Source organism: Eulemur rufifrons, chromosome 28 (genome assembly GCF_041146395.1).
Source record: "Eulemur rufifrons isolate Redbay chromosome 28, OSU_ERuf_1, whole genome shotgun sequence".
NCBI lineage: Eukaryota > Metazoa > Chordata > Mammalia > Primates > Lemuridae > Eulemur > Eulemur rufifrons.
In genome coordinates, this window is record NC_091010.1 from 16,927,327 (window position 1) to 16,951,694 (window position 24,368).

At 42.3% G+C, this 24,368-nt stretch overlaps 1 protein-coding gene across 26 annotated transcripts in view; it reads right to left on the reverse strand.

The window, feature by feature from the left end:
* The window catches only part of KCNMA1 (potassium calcium-activated channel subfamily M alpha 1), a 725,165-nt gene that overhangs the window by 145,237 nt on the left and 555,560 nt on the right, over positions 1-24,368 (reverse strand). For 16 of the 26 annotated variants that reach the window (XM_069460484.1, XM_069460483.1, XM_069460482.1 and 13 more), the window contains 2 exons: positions 19,864-19,973; positions 6,926-6,994 (listed from right to left, as the gene is read on the reverse strand). In XM_069460484.1, coding sequence (XP_069316585.1) covers positions 6,926-6,994; positions 19,864-19,973 — 179 coding nt within the window. Of the gene's footprint in view, positions 1-4,553; positions 4,566-6,925; positions 6,995-19,863; positions 19,974-24,368 lie in introns of all 26 variants that reach the window. The other 10 variants (XM_069460487.1, XM_069460480.1, XM_069460474.1 and 7 more) reach the window with 1 other exon arrangement.

The following is a 24,368-nucleotide window of genomic DNA, read 5'->3' on the forward strand; positions in this document are numbered from 1 at the left end:
GTGTCACTGTGAAATACACTGAAAGCAAGGTTCCTGTCAATGAAAAGTTTCTTTGCATTTCCACTGTTCTTTATCAACAGCAAACAAAAATTGGCCTCCAGTGAAAATTTGGAATTGGCATTCTCGTGAGTGCAAGGTTGAGATAATTTATTACAGCCTTTGAGCTTGCTTTAGACAAGTTAGTGTGGTGGAGAGGAAAGATTTTGGGCACTGACATAAGGCACATTTGTGTTCAAATCTCAGGTGTGCTGCTGATGTTGGTTAAGCACGCAGGCACGTGCGTCAGGCCTCATCAGTTTGAGTCCTGGCTTTGGGCATGTGACTGCAGCTAAGCCTCACTCTCCTTATCTGTAAAATGGGGTGACTATTCAGTAGCTCACAGTGCTTTTAAGAGAATTAAAGTGCATACTATGTGCTGAGTGACGGGCACATAGTAGGTTTTAAATACATGGTTGCTACTAATGGTGAGCTAAGTGATTATAAAACTAAATGAGAGGTCTTGTCCTTGGTGCTAATAAATGACCCAGGACGTACCCTATTGGCATCGAAAGACCTTTTCACCAACTGCAGTATCCAAGACATTTTATCCCTGCATAACATCCAAAGATGGGCTCATTTGGACTGACTTCTGTCTGCACAGTAGAGCATCTCTTGTTCCTTAAATCTCATGTCTGGCTGATTGTGGAAGAAACCAAAAGCATCTGCGATGACCTCACAGACCGTGTGATTTCAGGATGCCCTCCTGTCCCTGTGGACGGGGGTGAGAGGGTTAAAACCATCTCCATGTGAGGTGCGAGGCAGCAGCATTTGCAGATACTGAGCTAAAGCTAAGGCAGCCTTCTGGGTGGGAACCGAAAGTATGAACCCATGCCTTGAGAATAATGAAAGAAAGAAATCTAGATGCATAAAGATGTCCATTGTGCTAGATTCGGCTCACATATTTAAGGGTTTGGAAAAGAAGCACATGCCCCTGAGTCCAGCGTGCTGTGACATATAATATTCCCTGTGTAAGAGTAGAGTTTCAAAAATTCTTTGAGGAAATACATTACTGTTTTTGACATTTCAGACATTGTCTTCTGTCCACATTCCAAATCTAGAAAGTGTAAATAAAATGTTAATCCTCCTCTTTTGAAAATATAAAAAGATAAGGATTCTAGACACGAGTAACTTTTTTTTTCCCCTTTCATTCCTGCAAAATGCCTGCTACCCTTAGAATTTGTTATTGACCTCGTAAAGGGAATACGTAAATTTTTCCAAAGATCTTTGATCTCTTTAGGAGAATATCCAATGTTAGGTTTGTTTTGTGCTTATGACTGCCAAAAGTCGCCCTCCCTGTGTGCCACTTTAAATTACTTCTTTGGCTCCAACTTTGTCTAATTCACTAGTTTATCAGAGATAAACTTCAAGATGTGTCATGTGAAGAATCAAGAAAATCTCTAAGAAAAAAAGTCCATATATCCATTAGCAGAATTCCAACAAGGACATCTTCTTGGCAGAGCTGGACTTTCCCTCATTTCAAGGAACACATAAATTATCCTCTGTCTTTCATGACCTTACTGATTTCAACGGAAAACATCCAGTGGCAGCTAGAAGCACAGGGTTGGTATGGTCCCTTCCCCAAGGACACTCGCTCTTTTTCTTTTGCTCTTAGACTACTTCTAAATCTAGACTAATTCTTTGCTTACTCACCCGTAAGGAGCCCATAGTTGAGTACAGGGGTGAAAAACATGATCACTTTCTATTTACTTTTGAGTTTCTCATAGCAGCAAGCGCAGAGCCCTGCATGCAACAGGCACTTTTCAACTAATTGTTGAATGAATAAAAAGCATAAGTCATTAGCGTCAATTCGAAAAGTTTTCCTTTCCCTACAAATCCTTGGAAAGGAAGTCACAGGTTTCTTTCAAAGACCAAGCTGCAATTCTCATCAGGCGGGCCGATCAAAGGCTTGACCACACCTTTCTGGTGTGGTTGGCCAATGTGCTCACAATCTCCCAGAGGTATTAAGTATGAATATGCAAATATACAAATATATAAACAGTGTGCCACTTGGGGAGTTGGAACAATTGATTTCAGTGTTGAAAACACAACTCACTTAGAGCTGAAATATGTGTTTCTAAACATAACACACATCTACATGGAACTGTGGCACGGTTCAGTCCAACAGGGAAGTGTCTCTCTCAGGTTGCCCCACGAGAGGAGCATCGGTTTCCAGCTGTGTCACATTTCACTGGGTGTCTCTTACTAAACTCTGGTCAGGTTGGAAGACCGGGGCTTGGTGGGGGAAAAACGATGTATTCCCTTTCTCCATCCCTTGTATGTAACAACTGGAAAGCATCTAGTGATCTCCTCCTCGATCACTGTAAACTTTACTTGCTTCCTGTTTTCGGAGACAACCAATGACTGGTGATTCAACTGAAATACATTTTTAAAAGAAACTTTTATCCATTATGGATAAATAGGATAGATGTATATGTCTCTCCTTCCCACTCCGTTTTTGGTTGGTGTAATGTACCATTCCCCAGGCAATTAAAAAAAAAAAAATCACAGCTCATGTGAAAACATAGATTGTACTGGATAACATGGTAATTATATTTGTGTCTAGCAAGCTAATGGGACTTCATTAACTAGAGCAAGCAAATAAGAACCATCTAGGACTTCAATTCATGCTATGCCCAGATGAATCATGCCACTGGGAAGAGGCTTCTCGGATCACACAAGTTCATATACAATTACTTTCAGTTGGGACTTTGTTTGAACTAATTGCGTCACCTCTTAGAAACTACAACTACACTGTAGTTTGTGGGCTGTCTTAGGACACATACAGCTCAGAGAAACCCCACATCTCAAATTTTATCACCTTTCTGGAACTTTTCATTTCTTCTGGGCTTTAAAATATATGGAGTCCCACACAACTAGACACACACACTTTTACTTTTGGATATATGTAGGAGACACAGTTGTGTATTCCATGTTTCAATATACTTAAGCCCAGTTGACTTACACACAGACAGCATGATAAAGGTTGCTCCCAGTTGGTTAGACTCAAATGATGGCACTGTGGTCCACCAATGATATTGGCAAGGACTTGTTTAGCCTGACTCCATTTCAGTAATTTTAGAAATAGCAATTTAAAATATATTTGGCACCTATGAAAAATATTAGCCACATGGGATGGGGAAGAGAAAGTTGATCTAGGAAGGATAATGCTGGATATTTGTTTCTGGGAGCAAGCCAAGTCACTTTCTGGTATACTTTAGGACAAATCATGCCTACATTACAACATGCCTTCACCACAAGATAAAAGGACTCAAAGGCCAAAAGCCAACAGCAGAGGTGCAACCACTGTGGACCTTTGAAGATGCAAAGTGTTGCAGTAACTTCTTGCAGTTGGATCATATCAATAATACCAAACTGACAGGAAGCCACCTCTATTTATACGAATCTACTAAAAAAAAAAAAAAATCACAGAGGAATCTGACTTTGGAAAGAGGTTCAGACAAATACACACACACCCAAACACACACAATTACAAACACAGACACAAACACGTGACAGTGATTACAATCACGGAGAAAAGTGACTCTTGAAAAGACGAAGAAGTAGGCATCTAAGTAGTATGTTTTCAACAATGCTGCCTTAGAGAACACATTATTGAAAAGCTATGCTGGAAGTATTAACCCAAAAAGTTTTTTTTAAAAAACGTCATTGATGATAATTTAGTCATGCTTTATGCAACACAAAACAGCAGCAAAACAAGGTGAAGTCACATGATGAAAGCTGAGATACTTTATATTAAGAAATATGCCCAAACACACCTTAAGGGGAAAAAACCATGAGTTTGTCTCAGTTAATAGTACTCATTCAGTAAATCACATGTGATAATCTGGCGATTTAGTAGCAGTGTTCTAAGTCTTTACTGAACACTGCCCATGAAATAAAATACCCAAAATGTTATCACCAAAATCAGAAGTGTAAGGGCTTGGTCTCTGTTTTGTGGATAAAAGGACACGAACTCCGCTCTACAAACTGGAAGCTCAGCACAGGGAGGAGAAGGTCGCTGGGGATGTGGATGTGATACATAGACAGGACGGTGCCAGAGTCCAGTGGACGCCAAGACACACCAGGACAATACAGAAACAGACACAGAGGGCTGGAGAGAAGCATCCTCCTTTCAACTTGAATAGTATCTGTCCCCATCATTTGTACTATGACAGAAAACAGGATTGTGCCTTTCCTTTTTTTTTTTTAGGTTTCCTGCAAAGAAGTTAGTGCGTCATCCAAAAGAATCAACAAATCAAACAACAACAGCAACAGGCTACTTTGGGTTTATGGACTCTAGTTGGAGAGGGGTGTGTGTGTATACATATATACACACACACACACACACATATATATAAATACACATATATAATATATATTAGACAAGGGGATGAGATTATATATACAGATATATAATCTCTCTCTTCTTGAATTCTTGGCAAATGGTTAGTCCTGTGGTTAGGAGTGAAGGTAGAGGGTGGAGGTTGGAAGGAAAGTTAACGAAGAGTGCATACCGCTTTCGGCTTCTGCAAAACGACAAGAAAAGAATTTAAAATCAAACAATTTGATAATAAATTGACACAAGGAGGAAAGAAGGAATTAAAACCTTTGTTTCAAATCATTGGAAGGATGCATGTGAAAACAAGGTTTTTCAGCAAAGCGTGAAAACAGTCTCGTGGGGTGGAACCAACAACAGAGGAGGTAGTTAAACACAGGTTGAAGGCAAGGGGGTGGGAAGGGGAAGCAGGTTCTCGGAATTCTAACACCCGACCAGTTAGAAAATATGAGAGGAAAGGAATCGGGAAATTTTGAAATGAAGAAAAAAATTAAAATGATTATCTTGGGAAGTATCAAAAACGCGTTTATGTTTAACATGGCGATCATGTTTGATAAGTCCTGTGTCTCCTCAGAGGTATGATCCACATTCCCTCAAACACACCTTTTTCCACAAGAACCAATGTGCTTCCACACTGAGACCAAGCCACGTTTGAGGATTAAAGCTGGCAGCTGCACACGCAAAGCCAAAACAAAGCCAAACAAGTTCTTTTTACCATTTTTTTCTCGGGGGAAAAAAAAAAACCTAAAAACTATCTGTATCTACAAATATGGCTTTGTTGAAAACACCTCAGTTGAATCAATGGATGAGTCCATCAAAGAAAAGATTTTTGTCTTCAGGGAGAGCTCTGAGTTGGTTTTCTTGGAAAGGTGACAGCAGAGTGACACTGAACCATTAGTAGCCTTTCGCTCTCCCTCCTTGGTTCCAAAAGGCAGCAGGTGAGAGACAACTAGGCAAGGTTCAGGGTGCAGTTTGCTGCCATGAAATTATTCCAAAATGGTCAAAAAACAATATTCAGCATCAGCGTCGCCCACATCATGACACTTTTTTGAAAGAGGCACAAAAGTGATAAAGGGAGAACACTGAGTTACGCAAAGATTTACTGACTTGGCAACATGAAGAATATCATTTGCAAAAGCCTAGGATACACGATCCCCACCCACAGGTACAGGTGGGTATTGGCAAACACAGGTGCAAACAGTAATTCTGGAAAATTCCATCTCATCTCTTGAACAGTAAATAACCAGGACTCCCAGGGGATTTTTGCAAATAATATTCCCCACTTTGCCAACATGGAAAAAAAAGGTCATTTGTGTACATATTTGTTAATTGCTACAGCCATGTGGCCACTAAATCTACCATTTTTTTCCTCCTCTTGGTTGATTTGGATTTTCAAAATAGCTTAACATTTGATCAGATTGACTTTGTGAGCAATCTGATCTTGTGGTTAAGGTAACAGAAAACATTGGATTGATTTGCTTACAATCCAGTGTTTTGTTCTGTTGGGTTTTTTTTGTTGTTGTTGTTGTTGTTGTCAGAGACACAGACAGTACATTTGGAAGTCTGGCTTTATCGGGTCATTCCTCCAGATAATGAAAACTCCTTAGATGATGATAACAGGAACCTTCTAGTCTTGCCCTGCACTCTGCTCAGTTATCAAGGCTTTTCTTGCACTCTACCCTTGGGTGTCTGCAGGAACAAAAAATGTACTATAGGAGGAACAGCTTATGGGGGTTGTTTCAGAGAGCAAAAGCTCAAGCACCTCTCAATGAGCCCTCTCTCTTCCAAAACTATTGATAAGAATTGGGGAGCAAAAATCATCTCTATTTTACCTGTAATGTATACAGTATCCCATCAACAAAATTTTTTGCTAGCATGATGCTTCCGTTTTCCAGTGCGAACTCATATATTGACTGGGGTGTTATCTGTTTCAACCAGACCTAGTCCCTCATCGGTCTGATTTGCACATAATTAAGTGCAAAATAAATAAATAAAGAGAGCTCCCGCCTCTGAGCCCTGCTCTCCTGGCTCATTTACATGAAGCTGATATTCTGCCACCTGGATTTCGGTTGCACCGGGAGAAGCACATATGGTACACAATAGGCTGCTGGTAATTTGGCTATCAAGAGAGCTGATGTCTCCCCTCACGGCTGTGCCCCATACCTGCCGTAAAGGAGGCCAGAGTCCACCTGCTTTTTGCTCACGGCATTAAAAAGGGGTTTTAGGACAGGGTCTGTCCCCAGTTACACACTTAGAAGGTGAAAAGTCCAGGTTGGGATGATCAGGTGGAGATATTTGGAGGGCTCGTCCCTCTCCCCTGGAGAAACACTCTCTGAATGCACAGTGGGGCTTGGGTGCCAGCCTGGTCTGGGGTAGAAGCTGCAGTGTCTGGTGGAGCATGCCTTGAAATGTACCCTAGGGTCAGAGAGGCGCTGCGTTGAGTTCCAAGCAAATAAATAATGCACAAGAAAGCAGAGTGGACCGAATGTTCCCAGAGTACACTCTCACCACCACAAATGTCAGCCGGCCACTGGGTCACAGCAAACTTACCGGCTCTCTCGGTTGGCAGACTTGTACTCAATGGCTATCATTAGGAGCTTGAGCTTCACAAAACACAGTCTGCAATGAGATGGAGAAGGCTCCCGGTCAGTGCTTCTGAACAACCCGAGACACATAACAAACACTGTTACGATCTTTCAGTCTCCTAATGCAGTCATTATCCAAGGGGATCCTCGTTCCACCGTTCCACCACCTCCGTGCCAAAGGGAGGGGGTGGAAGCGACACCTCCCCATCTTCCCTATTAAACTTGATTTCTCGCGAGCGATAAGGCGCTGGATGTTCAAAGTGCAAATTGCACTCAGGTCTGGATGTCTAGACACAGACCCCAAGCAGGGATTTGTGCCTGGGGATTTACGCTGGGCCAGATTCATTAGTCACTTGGTCGGGTAGTAAAATGTTAACTACAGGGGGAGGGACAGATTTGGACCAGCTGGACCTGTTATTTGGATTCCATTTCGGTCTTTTGTACAAATGGCTCATATTGTTGTTCCGAGCAGACCCCTGTGTGCTTGGAATGATGGTAATAATACTTAGCCTCTGTGTAAGTGCCAAGCACATGACTATGGCATTGTCACTCCTGGCTCCATCCAAGCCTTCTCACCTCATCTGCTCAATGCTGTCGACTATGGACCAGACTGCTTCAGGGCTGGCTTGTCTGCACCTTCCCTCGTGCGGTCCCCCAGACCCAATGCCTTCTCCCCTCCTCCAATCCATCCTCCCAGACCATGTCAAATCTAATCCTCTGTGTAGTCGGTCTTCTCCACCTACTGCTACCCTCTGATTTTCTATTTTCAGAACTCCCCCAGCACCTTGTCTGCAACCAAATCATTTAGCCCTTGGTCCATTATATACTGGCTGGGGTTGCTCCCTATTGTTTCATGTGTCTGAACTCTGTTTCCTCAGCCAGAGCGACTTGTTTAAGACTTTTGGACTTGTTTGGGATTCTCCATGGTGCACAGTAAAGTGAACCCACTGATACACAGAAGAAGCTCAATAAACAAATGGTTTCCACTTACTAGGTTTCAATTCTAAGAAAATAATAAATGGTGCAGTACAATATCTATGCATAAAGATGTCCAGGACAGTGTTATTTATGCAAAGTAGAAAAATTGAAAGCAACCTAAATATCCAATAATGAGGCAATGGTTAAATAAAGTACAGTGCAATGTGATATTAGACAGCATTCAAGATGACTTGGAAGACTATTTCACCAAATAAGATCAATAGATAACATTATATAAAAAGACATAAACATGCAAATAACTTGTACAATTTGATGAAAATATACATTTATATACTCATAGAAAATAGAAGCTCACATAAATAAGAAAAGAATTATATGCATTATATATTACCAGTTTCTACAATGAACATTATCATTTATGTTTTAAGGATGTTTTGAATAGTGAAACCTTGGTTGACTAATAGATTGAAAAATAAGTTGATGGTTATTTAGCTCCAGTATTACAAAGGGGAGTCTTTCCTCATGGTCCCATTTAATCCCCCACAATATGACTAAAAGGAAGATATTACCCCAGTTATTCAGACTTCTGTTGAGATCTCTATTTTACAGGTGATGAAACTAAGGCTCAGAAAGTCCACATAACTTGTCCTAGGTCTCTAGCTAATACCTGCCAGGGTATACAACGTCTTCATCTCCAGTGAAGCCTATTTTGTAATGGGAGAGAGAAGCAGTAAATAACTACAAAAGTGAATAAACAATAAATTTCCAGATGATAACAAGTACTATGCAGAAAATAAAACAACCTGAGAAGACGAAGAGTAACTGGGAAGGGGAGTGTCACCCACAATGGTTCAGGAGGACCACCCTGAGGATTCAGAGAGCACAAGAGCATGCTGAGAAGGGGCAGGCAGCAGGAAGATATGAGAAGACCTTTCAAGGAAGTAGAAACAGCAAATGCGAAGGCCCCAAGGCAGGAAGGAACTCTGGGTGTTTGAGGACCAGCAATAAAGCCAGCAAGGCTGGAGCTGAGTGAGCAAAGTCAAGAGCGACAGTGGTGAGGTGAGAGGGCGAGGTGGGAGCAGGATCACGAGGACTTTGCTTGGCACAGCAAGGGGTCTGCAGCTTACTCTAAGTGGAATGGGAGGGTTAGGTTTTAAATAGAGAAGCAACTTAATCAGACATGCTGGACACGGGGATGTGTTGCTTGCAAGGAAGGTGCTGATGAAGGCCTCATGCTCTCCAGGGGGGGTGTGATCAATTGCACATCCTACAAGAGGTTGTGGCCCCCAGCATTGCCCTCAGCAGACAGATTTCAAAGGGCCACTTCCACACAGGCCATCTGGGCTCCCCTGGTGATTTGCAGGTTTTCTGATTCCTGCCAGCAAACTTTAATGACCTGGTCTTTGTGCTGATCATGCAGCTTGCTGAAACACCAACACGCATATCCAATCACAGCTGGAAAAATGTCCTTCTTAATTTATGTCCCATAGAGCTGTGGTCCCCAACCCGCAAGCCCCATGGACTGGTACTGGTCTGTGGCCTGTTAGGAACTGGGCCCCAGAGCTCCACCTATCCCCCCATCACCTCCACCTCCCCACCAAGCTCTGCCTCCCCCTCAGCTCCACCTCCTCCCTTCCCTACCTCCATCCATAGAAAAATTGGCTTCCATGAAACTGGTCCCTGGCGCCAAAAATGTTGGGGACCACTGAGTTATGCTTTAAATTTAGACATGAGACTAGCAACAAAGAAGCAATCAAGGGTGAGCGGCAAGCAAGCAAAGGAACTTCATTTGTATTTACAGCCGCTCCCCATCGCTGGCATCACTGCCTAAGATCTGCTTCCTCCCCTACCCAATCTGTGGAAAAATTGTCTTCCATGAAACCATCCCTGGTACCAAAAAGGCTGAGGACAGCTGCCATAGAGCACTGCTAACATGCACCCTTTATGGGACTGTTACTTCTGGAGCTAAAGTTGTTTTAAAAATCAGATAGCTTATACAATGTTTATTGAACCAAATTACCACGTTAAGTGGTAATTTGCATTTGCTGTTTCTACTTCCTTGAAAGGTCTTCTCATATCTTCCTGCTGCCTGCCCCTTCTCAGCACGTTCTTGTGCTCCCTGAAATGGTTAAGTAACCATTTTCTAATGTAAGTAGTAGCTAAATGCCAAAAAAAAAAAAAAACACCAAGAAGGCTGATCTTAACATAGCATGGATCGCACAAAGGTTAATTTGCTGATATCCTATGAGCAACAACCATTCCAATTTGGGACTCTGGTAGTTCATGGGATCAAAGATCTTAACTGCTTTTATGGACCTAATCCTACTGGTGAGAAGGGAAGAAACAGTTCACAGCAATGGTTAATTATGTCTTGCTAGCTATGACAATACCATTTACCAACTGGATATAAAATGAAAGGAGCTTCCTAATGCAGGAAAGTCCATAAAAGCTCTGTGGCCTTGTGCACACTACTTAACCTTACAGGGAGTGAACCAGCAGATCTGAGTCCTCTTCTAGCTTTCAGTCCATTAACTTCATAACTTTCAAATCTATACCTAAAATGAGTCTACACTGACTTATAGAAGCCTCCTTTAACAAGCCCTTTGACCCCAAACAAGTTGTTGCTCACTGGCCAAAGGACAGGAGAAGGACAGAATGATGTGAATAGAGAGAATATTTGCACACAGTGCCACACCACAGATTTGTGGGCTCGAGCCCTTCAAGATTAGTTGGTCCTGCCCTACTTATAGAGAAGAAAAATGAAGGTCCAAACGGGAAAGTACTGGGTTTAAGGTCAAATGACTTTAATGTAGAAAAGCCAAAAGTGGAAATTGAGTCTCAATGCAGTGTGCTGCACAGATGCTTCTCATAAGAACAGAGGAAATGAAGTGGTGGTCACAAGCCCAATGTACAGACACTTTCTGCTTAGTCAGTGCAGAGTGTTTAAAAAACTAGAAATAGATACCAACAGGTGATTTTGTATAAAGACTGGCTTTTCATCTTTCCTTGAAAACTTAGATATGGCCACACCGGCAGCACATTCCATGTGGCTAAAAGGGACTGGAGCTGCGAAGCACTTACCTCCCTGGATGGGACATGTGTTCTCCAATGTGCCACAGTCCCCAGCACTCCCTATTGTCTCAGACCTCCTCATTCTTCATTCTTTGTTGCTAACTGCCTGCCCCCTCCAGATCTAAGTTTTTAATCTTTGCTCTAACCTCCTCTGGATATGGGCAGAATACAGATCTTGAATAATAAACCCCGATTTACACTGGAAGCAGAACTATGACTCCACTTTTTTGTTAGATCCTGCCAGAGAGTTGGCCAATGTCAAGGTCCTGGGCTTAAGGCTGCAGCAGAGGTGCAGCCTCTATGAGGGGCCCAGTGGGAAAGAGCAGAGCTAGGTGAGTATACGGCAGGGAGCTAGTGTGGTGGTCACTGTTTGCCCTTCCCCTCTAGACCGAACTGCTCCAGTATAGGACACAGGCTCTGCCTCACTGGCATTTTGCAAAGTTCAAAGAGTAAGTTTTTGGTAAAGACTGAATAAATAAATACATGAATGAATAGGGAGCAGAATCCCGTGCGCTGCTGGAGTGGTGGAGAAGAGATAGAGCGGCAAATGAGGCAAGTCTAGGCAGAGAAGGTTTGGAAGTGAGCACAGGATCGTGAATCAGGATGCTTCTTAACTTGTCTTGTTAGGAGCAGACAGATGGGAAAGGAAGGATGTAGATGGAAATAATAGTAGTGATACGCTCTGGGAATCTAATTTTCTCTTTCAAACCGCTATGCCAAGATGCAAATCCAATTCTAAGATACAGACAGCAATTTATCCTTGGGACCTTCCAGAGATCCTGTAACAAGGAGTACACTCCCAAGAATACGCCATCAGACTGTCCAGAATTGATGTCCCGTGGTTAAATATTTACTTGCATCGTTCCATACCGTTTTGGGGAGGGGGGCGGGTATAGCATAATGGGCACTAGCCACCTAATCCTTACAATTCTTCCTCAGGTTTTATTCACCCTATAGTTTTTCAACGTATATGGGACGGTGTGGGATCAGGGAGCAGGGTGGGGGTGAAGTAGGGTGCAAAAAAGAAGCAGGAAAGCCTTCACAATGTGATAAATGGGTAAAATCAGCCATAAGCTAGCAAGAATTTAATTCTTGTTTTCTAAAATAAAATGTCCCAATATGTCCAATGCAGGAAGTTGTCACTGTTTGCAAAAATAATTACAGGGGAATAGAAATGACTTCTTTTTTTAAGAAAAAAATGCCACTTGTCACAAAAAGGTCTTAAACCAGCAATCTGCAATAAAACTGTTGTAATAACAAGTTAGATTGCTTTCCTGATAATTATTAAGTAGAGGTCTACCAAATTTGACAATGACATTATACAAAGCCTTTTTTTTCCTCTTTCCTTTTTTTTTTTTTTACTGCCAACATCATCTGTTAACTACAGTAGTTTCAACCCAGATGTTCCTGAATAAAGGCTCTTAAGAATTAGAGTCCAACTGTTTCTACCAACCCAGAGGGAAATAAATTGTTCTTGCCATTAAATCAGCCCCCTTGACTGGAAAGATTACTTGCTGGTGTGAATTAAGCATGGAAACCTGTCATAGCGTTTGCACCTTCTAATATGCTCAGGAAAAGCATGCACAGAGGAGGTCTGGAGCTGTTGAAGATGACTCACCCCACAAGTTCAGGTGGGTGAGGATAGAAGATGCAGCTGTCATTGTGTTCCCCAAACCTGACCCTACCAGCCGCACCAGCCCCTCTTCAGCTATCCTGAGGGCCCCTGGGGATGTCAGGCCGGTCATGAAGTAGATTAAGTAGATTTGGATGCAAACACTGCACATTGGGTAACAGGGCTGTAGGATCTAGCAGCTAGAATGGAAAAGATTCACATTCAGGAGCTTTGACTGAAAATGCTAAGTTCTCAAAGTGGAAATGTCCAGTCAAAGAAACTTTGAACCAGTAGGATTTGCAAGGCTCAGCACCAAGAAAATCGAAGTGATTTAAAATGTTCATGGAGATGCTGCTGAGACTCTATGTCTCTATGGTGCTTTCATAGGGGTGGAGCGGGAGGGCTTTAGAATATTCTCACTCTCACTCACGCGCACCCGCGCACGCACACGCACTCTCCACTAGCACACCTAAGACACTTGGGTTTAAAAATAGTTGCATCCTTTGATAAACACAATTAGCATTTGCCTAAAGTATGAACAAGTGTGTTTTTAGAGAGCGTTTCTGTTATTATTAATCAGAAACATAAAATGAAAGGAAAAACTGTTTTTGCTGTGCACACCCAGCATAGAGTCAAGGCCCTGGCATGCACCCCATTTCCAAATGGACTTTCTCCCTCCCTGACCCCTCTGTGGAAAGTTCTGGACCTACCACTGCCTCTGCAGCCTGCAGTAGCTTAATAAAGGATTTTGGTAGATTTTTTTTCTGGTCAGTGGTTTATTCACTAGCACGTAGAAGGATTACTGGTCACCTTCTGGGTCCCTATAGTAGAAATAATCATCAGTACTATATTTACATCTGTGTCCATATATGCTTAGCCCTAATTACAATACTCCCAAGAAAAGTGGATGAATAGGGCCAGTTCTGTAAGGGAAAAATATTTTTTAAAGATGAAACTTAAGCATCTCCATAAATTCACTTAAAATGCTCATGTCTGCAGCCAGGCTAAAGAAATCTATCATCTAATAATCAGGTCTGCCTGGTTTCTTTCTGTTCCATGTTCAAATTCGGATGTCTTTCTCTAAAAACTAATGAACAGAACTCAAGTTAAACTAGCTATAGTTTTCATTGGGCAAGAGGCCCAGGTTTCTCTGGGCAGTCTTAAATTTTAAATTTCATCAAATGGATTCTTTTTAAAGATCTGTCCGTGTAAAACGGGTTGAAAGTGTTATTTTCTGAATTTGGGGGGCGGGGGCGCTGAATGCATGTAGGTAGATGAGAGGGTGGAGACTGCCCCCTGCACTCTCAAACCAACATGGCACCATCCATACTTGCATTTGGGCTTGGGGACAGAACTGCCCTTCAGCACAGCTGAGGAAGATCTGATCGGAGTTCCCCAAGTTACCCAAGCATTAAATACTCCGCATCAAATCCGAATTCTAACTGCTCCATCAGCTGCAGAGGGACAGAGAGAGACACACCATATTTTAAATACATCTTTTGTCCTAATCCCCTCCGAGCTGTAAAACCTGATACAATTAAGCTTTTACATTTGCAAGTGATGAATGACTGACTAATAGGCTCACTGTGAGATTCAGAAACTGGAAGGCGGTGTTCCTGCAGCAGCCCAACTGCTGAGGCTGTGGCTTCCCCCGGCTCCTCCTCAACCACCCCTCCATCCCTTCTGCTTCCTGCCTGGGGCAGAGGAACGCAATCTCTTGTTTGCTAGTCCGCACAATAAAAACACTATCACTCTTTCTCCCAAACGCATCACCTGTCAAAATAAATCTGATGGGCCTCTTTCTCCCATCTAAAGGGGAAACCAATTGGCTCTCATTGGAAAATCTCGAAGAGACCTGGGTGTTGAGAGAGTTCTATGTGTGGTCCAGCCTCCAGATTCCCTTCCACTTAGAATACCCCCTTTCTTCTTTATCCCCTCTCTGAATCCAACCTCCTTACAAGGCACAGCTCAGAAGTCATCTCTTCCAGGAACCTGACCCCCACCCTGTGACCACCAGTCCACAGGGAGCTGTCCGTATAATTCTCAGCCTCTGTACTTCAGCCTTGTGCACCCACCAAGCACTTGTCACTGAGCACTTGTGTCTCCATGAGGGTGGGTATTATTTCCCTTAGCCAGACTGCAAGCTCTGAAGCCACACTACAGCCACTGTAGGGAAACTGAATCTTTTATTTGGCATCTATATACTATTGTTATTAATCTTTTCCTACACATATATCTGATCAAATCTAACTGCAGGTTCCTCTTAAAGTGGCACCAAGCTTGGTACAATGACACAAATATCCCAAGTTCATTAAACATCTGGTCAATTGACTGGTGACTGACTGATGGGAGAATTTCTTAAAGAGTAAGAATAAATATGTCTTAAAAATGCAGCAATGTGTTTCTTTCATTCTAAGTGCTTATATTATTTATATATTCGATGTAGAGGATAGAGGCATAGACGAAAAAGGAGAGGCAGGAGAGGGGAAAGAACGTTAACCGATCCTGAAAGATAAGTAATAGTATTCCTCCTTCAGAGCTGAGGACCAAATCCAAGGTCAGGCAACTGGTAACTAAAGGAGGTCACAGAAATCAGATATCTTGTCCAATCACATATCCAGCAAGTGGCGTATCTGAGGGTTTGACCCCAAGCCTTTGTGATGCCACAGCTCACACTCTATGGCATCACACAGCATCCTAGTGTGGGAGCCACTCAAAAACAGGACGCTTTAGGAGCTAACATGGCCTCATAGCGCTGCCCTTGCTTCCTGCAGGCTGGGTGCTCACCAACTGCACCTTCCACAGCAGCCTGCTAGGGAAGCTGCAGAGTGGGAGGGAAAGGGACCAGATGGTTTGCCAGTGTTCAGATGACACTGGGTGACATGCTCTCCTCGGATCCCAGTGCTCCTTTGCCTTGATGTTACTGCTACACAGACTCAGGGGCAAGCCAGCTATGCAGAACCAAGGGGAGATGCTCACATGTTGGCCCTTAAAGGATCATCCTGGGGAAGGTATAGGGCATACCCACCACGATCTCCAACAAAGCCAAGAGATGTTTTTGAGGGTTGCACCCTGAACTGCCCTTGCTTCCATGTGCTTATCTGCATTTACCATGTATCTGTACTTCCCAACCTAAAACTGCTTTTCTAATCCCCAGGGGAAACCCAACTGAGAGCATTACAGTGCTCAATATCTCTGCATTTTATTCCTATACTGATTTGGACTAAGCATGGGGAGTGGGAGAACAGTCAGTTGTTGCCTGGCATGGCAGAGTACACAGACCCATTCCTCTGTCCCTGCAGAACTATTGCACAATATCTTGTGTGAAGGAAAGATGGGAAGGAACCTCACACAAAGGCTCCAATCTTAACATTAGCTTGCAAGATGTGGCCCACCTATAATTCTATGATTTGGCTAAAATCAGGAAGAAACATTGCAATGACTGGGCCCAAAGTGAGGAGCAAGAGGAGATTATTCCAGAGTGTGGGGTGCAGGGCTGGAGTGAGGAAAGGTGCCTGGTCCCCAGACTTTGAATCAGAATCACCTGGCTTGCTTATAAGAAAATGCAGATTTTCAGGCCTTACCCCAGACGTTAACATCTGGCAATGCAGCCTAGATAGCGCTCCATTTAATAAGCTCCCCGGGAGATTCTTAACTAACTGACCTTCAGCTAGCACCTACTCCAAGCTGCTCCCAATTGTACAAGGTCCCAGCAGTGGAATCCTGATTCTGTAACCTGTCTGCCAGGTGGCTTTGGAAGGGGTACCTCTGTCCTCCGAGTCTCAGTGTCCTCAGTGTCCTCGTTTATAAAACAGGGATCGTGATATTAACATAAACATCACAGGATTGTTGTGAGGATAAATTAGAAAATGGAGATGAAAGTTTGGATGGGAGTTTGTACTTTGTCCAAATTAGTTTCTGGCTTTGGAACAAAGAGGCATCTTCTGGTCATACGCATGGTGCAGCTAGAAGGCTGCTGCAGGGAAGTCAAAGTAAGCAGCTATGTGAGTCTCACCTGGACAAGAGAGAGAATCTCTGCCTTGAAATTTTTAAGAAGCTAGCTTTGGGGAGCCTCCTGCCCCTCCTGCCTCTCTTCCACCTGCTTCCTATTCTCTTGGGGAATGACCTTGAATTTCACCCCTACAACCTGCTCCCGTATCTTTGAATTGAATGACTCCCCCAGCCTTAGAGAAAGCTCCAAGCTCTCCACTTCAGTGATTCCACCCTGCAAGGGGGCACTCTGCCAGCATAGGGGAAGAGCAAATTTATTTCTTTTCATGCTTTAAGACATTATTGGCTGCATATTGTTTTAGTGCAGCGCATAATTACAGAAACTGCTCTGAAAATCTGTATATTTTATCTGTGCTTTATTATACTCAGAATATTCCTCCAATTCTTTTTCTTCGCCATGAACCAGCTTAAAATATATTTTGGCGTCCTTTATGTCATCTTGAAATTGAATAGCCAATTCTTACTGTAATGAAAATACTTATGCGCCAGCCTGGTGATATACAACACTACACTCTAATTACGGCTGTGCTTTAATTAACCTGAATTGAAGAGTGTTATCATTAAACTGCTGGTAACTTTGAGTTATGGCTTTTCTTTAATTTAAAGTAGAAAACACAGATAATTAAGCCTCCAGATAATCAAATGCTTGAGGAGAGCTTCAATGTTTTGGGATGTTCCTAAATCTCATTAAATGTCCTCTCTTTATTGATTATTTCTACCTCTGCTGTATCATTGTATTAAACGAGTAATAGCACTAAGTTGAACACATTCTCACTCACATCAGAAACGTGGGGCGGGCGGGCCGGGGAGGTTCTGTTGGTGTTATTGCAGAAGCTTTACCGAACAAATATTAAATTCTCTGACAACAAGGTAGGTCTGAGGGAATTTTCTCCTCCTTGGGACACGTTCTAAATATGAAAATCAGTCAAGGGAAATAGTCACAGCAGCCGCTAGCGCTGGCTTTTGAGCTGGCTCTGAGGCCAGTGAGGTTCCACGCCTCCCAGTGGGTCAGGGCTGCCAAACTCAGCTGTCCGCAAGGCCAGGTGAATCTGGCCAGGTCTAAGACATCAGGAAGGGCAGGGACTAGACTAACCCCTTCCCGACAGCAAACTGGAGCCAGTTAGCGTTCGGTAGAAATGCAGGCCCTGCGTCATCACATCAGATTTTCAAAAGAGGCCAGAAATCCAGTTTGTGGTGAAATACCACTATTTTGAAATATCGGCAGCAAGCTTTTATTTATTTTTTATTTTTATTTTTAAATTTCAGAATATTATGGGGGTACAAACATTTTGGTTACACATATTGCCTTTGCACCACCCAAGCCAGAGCTACAAGCGTGTCCATCCCCCAGACAGTGTGCTCTGCACCCACTAGTCGTGAATTTACCCATCCCCTCCAGCCGCCTCCCACGGGCAACCAGCTTTTAAGAAGTTAAGCACTACACAAGGCAACTATGCGTCAAAGAGACCTTGTGGGTGTCCCAGTTAGAGCCTCTAGGGGGCGCAGTCCTAACCCTTCAGGTTAACACTTTTAAAAGGAACTGACTCTTGTCCCAGGAGAAGATAAGAGAAGATGATGGAACGCAGGAAGAGCCAGCGGGCTTTTGAGGGAGCACACTTGTTGGACATAAAGACCAGTCAAGCCAGAGAAACTCAACAGCCATGGAAGAGGGGCTTCATGACTCCCCCGCTAATGCCCCCAATGCCATAGGACTCCCTGCAGGGGTTGGCAGCTCTGCCGTGTGCTCAGACCACCCCTGCATTAGACAGATGAGCCTTCAACTGCCTTTTTATAGAACCTGCCTCTGTCATAGTCCTGCCTTCCCCGGGGCTTCCTATCCTAGGCAGGCCAAGCTCCCAGGAGGAGAGAATCTCCTGGGACAGCCTCCGTGTTCCAGGACCCGGTGCCACTGAATGGTTAACTTCTTTCCGTGGCAGAGAGAGAAATAGCTCTCAAAGAAAGGAACACATGGGAGTTACAATAGGGCATCCATTTTCAGAAAATAACTCCTTCCGAATCAATTACCTATTCACTTTTCCAGTCCATTTAGCATTTAAACTTTCGCTTAGAGACAGGGTGAGAATTTCAGTAAACAGCCAAGCCATTTCGGATTGCGTAGGGTCTGGGCCCAGGGACTGACAAAGTGCACCTGCTGTGTTCACTGACAGCAGTCTCCAGGCAAACATGAAGCTACCAAGTGCTCCGTCCCCTCCCTGCCGTATAGAGAACAGACGGCCATGATCCAGGGGGAGGGGGGCACGGGGGGGAGGGGAAGGCCAGGAGCACCAGGACTGTCCTCTCCTGCACTGCAAAGGGTGCTCAGTTTTGTCCGGCATCCTCAGACCTCCCTTTTGGGCAGGCGGCTTTGGTTTGTAAGCAGGCAGGCAGAGCAAGCAAATGGCTCTTCCTCAGCCCAGTGAGTTTCCACATTGCTCTGTTTCTTCCTAGTTTTTATCAGTGAGGCAGTTTACAGTGCCAGGAGAGCAGGCGTAATGTTTCACCGTTCTCAGGAAGCCTGTGTTTTCATAGGGGATAAAACCCCCATTTGACTTAAACTCAACCTCTGAGATTCTAAGTGAGGATCTGAGGCATTGCCGTGCCCCACAGTGGACATCTGGAGCTCCGGAAGTCATCCCCCATAGGTGACACCCGTTCTATCCGGAGAGGACAGGGCAGGCTGAGGCTGTCCCTCACTTTGATCCATCCTGCTGAGCCAGTAGAAGGAGAAGCTAAGACTCATTATTATTATAACAAGGGCTAAATTGCCAAGATGTTTTGCAAGGCCTCTTTCTGTACATTTGGTTCCACATTTCCTCAGCAAAGGGTGAAAGCACTTTGAATGCCTTTATTTCAGTAGCTTCTCTGATGTCTCTATGATCTGACTCAAATGGAAGACAGATTAAAATTCCTTTCATCAAAGAGCTGGCAAGATTTGGTTTTGCCCTATTAAAATCAGAGAGACATGGGTGCATGTCCCTCTTCATCAATGTGTCTACATCACAGGAGACATGCAGGATAACTGCAGTGCATAAGTTAGCACAAATGCTGGAGCCAAGCCCAAGATTCTCAGACCTGGAGGAAAAAGTGGGGCCAGTGGAAATCCCCAAGGCAGGGACCAATGTCATGGCCCACCTTTCCGTTCATCACACAGGACACCCTCAGCAACTGTCATGTGCTCCAACTGTGCTGAGCAGAGGTGGTGACTTTCCCGCAGGGGGCACATTAAATACCCCTGAGAGCCAAAGAGCATCCAATGAACGGTCACTTACTCACAAACAGTAGGGAAGGACAGACCCACGAAGGCACTGGAGAGATATTCTGTGTACATTTCATTTGAGACTCCTTCCAAGTAGTATTTCTGCCAGGTGTCTTCCTCAATCTAAGGGAAAGGAACACACGAAGAGAGTTTAATACATTATATGACCGTGGGCTGTAAAAGGGAAATGTGAGTTACCCCCTCTTTCTCAGCAACCAGGAACACAATCACGACACCTGCATAAAGCTTTTAATGACCCTAAATGCATAGACTTGACGTGTGCCCCCTCTAAAGCATCACTTCTGTTTTAGCCTGTGTTATTTCTAAGAGTGTGGAGACAGGGGCACTAACCCACAATATTGGTGGGCAAGTAAACTGAGACAACATTTTGGAGAGCAATTTTGCCACTGTCACCAAAATTTGTAAAAGTATTAATAAATGCTCTTTCACATAACAATTCCATGTTAAGTATTCATAGGAAAGAAACAAGTGTACAAATGTACAGAGATACGTACAAGAACATTCTTTCTATTCATGAAAGATTGGAAATAACCATAAATAGTACACTTACACAATGGAATACTGAGAAGCAATTGGAAACTGTGACAAAAATGTAGAAATCATATAGAAATTATGTAAAAAGGCATATTACAAAATAGTGTATATTGTCAGATCCTATATTTTTTTAAAAAGTATCCTATAGTTATCTGAATGTTTGTAAAGCTACAAAAAAAATCTAGAAAGCCTTATACCAAAACACTAACAGTTGTTGTCTCTGAGTGACAAAATGATACTTTTTTCTCCATAGATTTCTGTATTATCTGAAGACTTTTACAATGAGCATGTATATAATACAATGACACAGTATATTTCTACCTTGGAAAAAAAACAAAGTAGATTTTTCTGACCCCATTGGGAATATCGCAAAAAGTAAAATGTAGTTTCAGAGAGGTCTTTCCCCAAATTTCATTAAAATACGTATGTTTCCTAATTAGTCACATTCAGCTGGTTTTCCCAGCAGCCCTCTTCATGCCAGGCATTTCGGGAAGGATTTTACGTTGGAATCAATCTTTAGAAATGAGTGAGTTCCAAGAAGAATGCTGAACCCCTCAGGAAGCTGAGGGATCTCATAGTCCTCCCTGAGCAAAGGAAGGAAAGCTCGGGTGTTCTTGGGTGTCCTTAAGCCTCAGCACCCCAGGTTTCACTTCCAGTGTCGGCCTGGATAAGAGGAGGATGAAAAGAAGCTGCCCAACTAATAGGAAGTGGCTCTTTACAATTTCTTGTGCCGATCTTGTATTAAAAGGCATCTTGCCTGTGGCTCATCAGTTACCTGGGAGAAAAGCAACCCTTGGATTCTAAGGCATCATGGAAACAGTGGGCAAGGGCACACCTGCCATATACTTGTGACACTCTGACATACGAAAGTCAGAAAAAAATTAGAAATAAACGGAATGTTCCCTGCCTCTATGCTATTTGTCTGTTCTGTGCTCGGTCTGGGTGATTAGATTATGCGGGTTAACCTCATTAGTTTGAGCTGCTTCCAGGCAACTCCCACAGGTTAGGCATTAGCTATGCAGTGCTGCTAGGTATGAGCTGTGTGTCTCTAAATTGGTCTTCCCAAGAGTGGGGTCTTTAAAAAAAAAAATCACTCAACCATTTCTATTGCTAAATGATATGGTTTTTTAAATTAACTGCAATATGTTTAGCTAAGCATGAACTTTTTAATTTCTCCAAATCATGAGATCTCAACAGTTTTTTTCAAAGAGAAAATATGCTTGACTTATAAGCAAAGGTCACTAATTAATTCTAACTAATTGGATGAAAGCCTAGTCTTCATTAGTATAAATTTTAAAATACAAAATATTTTAGGAAAAATATCAGTATAATTTGTTTTACTGATAAATAGAATACTACATGAGGCATTGCTAATTATAAATCCATATAGTAGAGTTTTATGGGCAAATAGTGTTCCTGAAGTAAAAGAATTCAGCTTATTCCTTTAGCAGAGATGTTTCTTTTATAATGTATTATTTATGTTCTAATTAAAGCGTTACAAATGACTTTCAAAATAATAAAAATATGAACCTTTATCTTAATTATTATTGATTGCTGGTGATATTCTTCATTAATATGGTTTTAATATTTTTTTTTTTTAGCTATGGTCAGTATTTTCATGCCTGTATGTCCTAATGGAATTACTCTGTAGACCAAATTTTATTGTAAGTGAATCACTAAAGATTTTAAATAAGAAGAGATTCCTTATAGGATAACAATATTATTCATGTTTCTTTTCAATTTAGCAAAACTTATTTCATTGATTCATCCATTCAGTGATATTTATTGAGCATGTTCTTTATCTTAGGACCTGCTCTTGCTGCTGATTAAATCTTATTTAAAACTAGTATTTACTTTCCCATATTTTTCTGTTTGCCAGAAAAAGCACAAGATATATCTGGCTATGATATATCTGACCAGATAGATCTGACTTTTATTGCTTTTTCCACATCTCTTTTTCTGCAAGTTTGCCTTTGAGGCTTATCTGAAATGCTTGAGGATAATTGGGAAAAATGTTCAGAACATATTGAAAGGCAAAATGCCTCTTCCACCTCCGTATGGAGATTCTCAGCTAGTATCTCTGTACTACATATAGTAGCATTGAATCAACTGGAATCAGCTGTGTACATGCCAAGGCGTTTAAATCCATCGACATAATCCCTTGTTTAAGATGTCCACATCTTTAACACTATTCCAATATAGATAGTCAACCTGCTTTTGAGGTTTCTCATAAAGGCACTGCACAAAACAGAGAGTATAAAATTGCTAATTGAATTGCATTATTCTCTTTTCAAAATATATATGTAGTTGGTGGGAATGTAAAATGGGGCAGCCACTGTGGAAAACAGTGTGGTGGTTCTTCACAAAATAAAAGTTGAATTACCGTGTGATCAGCAATTCCACTCCTAGGTATATAACCAAAAGAATTAGAAGCAGGGTCTCAAAGAGTTATTGTACACCCAGGCTCATAAGAGGTGGAAGTACCCCAAGTGTCCCCGGCAGAAGAATGGATAAACAGAATGTGCTGTGTACATACAATGGAATATTATTCGGCCTTAAAAAAGAAAGAAATTCTGACGCATGCCACAACATGGATGAACCTAAAGGAATTTTGCTAAGTGAAATAAACCAATCATAAAACACTAAATAATTTATGATTCCATTTATATAAGGTACCTAGAGTAGTCAAATTGATGGAAACTAAAGTGGAATGGTGGTTGGCAGTGGTTTAGGGGAGAGGGAAGGGGGAGTTGTTTAACTGCTGCAGCGTGTCAGTTCTGCAAGATAAAAAGAGCTCTGGAGATGATGGTGATGGCTGCACAACCATGTGAATGAGCTTAATACCACTGAACTATACACTTAAAAATGGTTAAGGTGGTAAATTTTATGTTATGTGTATTTTAGTACATTTAAACATTTTTTAAAAATCCGTATGCATAAGAGCAGAAGAATCAGTAATTATAATTAATAGTGAGGCCCTTTAATTCTTAAGGGCAACAATGACAAGTCATGCAAGATCAAGGACAGAAATAGGCCAATCACATCAGAAGAGTCAGGAGTGAGAACCCAGCATCAGGACATTATAGTGCATCACAAACTCAGGCAACTTCAGTCTTCACACCTATATAAGGATTTAAATTATCTTCTATCAAGATTTACCTTTCTATGTCTCGAGCATGATATCTTTGGCTTACTTTGAAAAAGCAAAAACAAAAATGCACATTCCTTTTACGATGCATTCTTAGGATAGGAAACATCATGTAAAATATGTCAAATTTAAAAGTTTTATGTTTAACACCAAGAAAATGAGAGTGAACTAAGAAATCTGAACAGGGTGAAGGGAGTTAAAGGGAGTTATTGTCATTATGATTCTCCTTAAACTGAGGCACAGAAGGTTAAGTAACCTACGGAAGGTCACAAAACCGATACATGGTACGAGATTCAGAGTTCGCACTCTTAGCTACCCACCACAATACCTCTTGCTGGAGACAATAGAATAGATGTCTAGGGAAGTCGTGGTGCTAGGATTTGGGGAAGGCATGGCCAGAAGAATTTCCTGTATACAAGTACCTCAGAGGAAAGTATCGTAAAAGAAGCTCATTAAGAATTCAAAAGCCCAAATCTGGGAGCCCACGACTTTGTGGAAGGTTGGTGAGATGTAATATTCACTTGGAGTCCAGGTGAAAGGGTCATTCAGGCCTCCTCTCAGAGCACAAAAGCATCACTTCTATTACATAAAGTGGAAATTACATTATCATCTTTTCAAAATATATATGTAGTTGGTGGGAATGTAAAACGGTGCAGCCACTGTGCAAGACAGTATGGTGGTTCTTCAAAAAATAAAAAATTGAATTACCATATGATCAGCAGTTCCCTGGCTACAACTTCTTTCCCAAAATAATACATGCCATTCCCCACATTTCTGTTGTTGATGTATTTTTAACTATGCTGTGAAGACACACT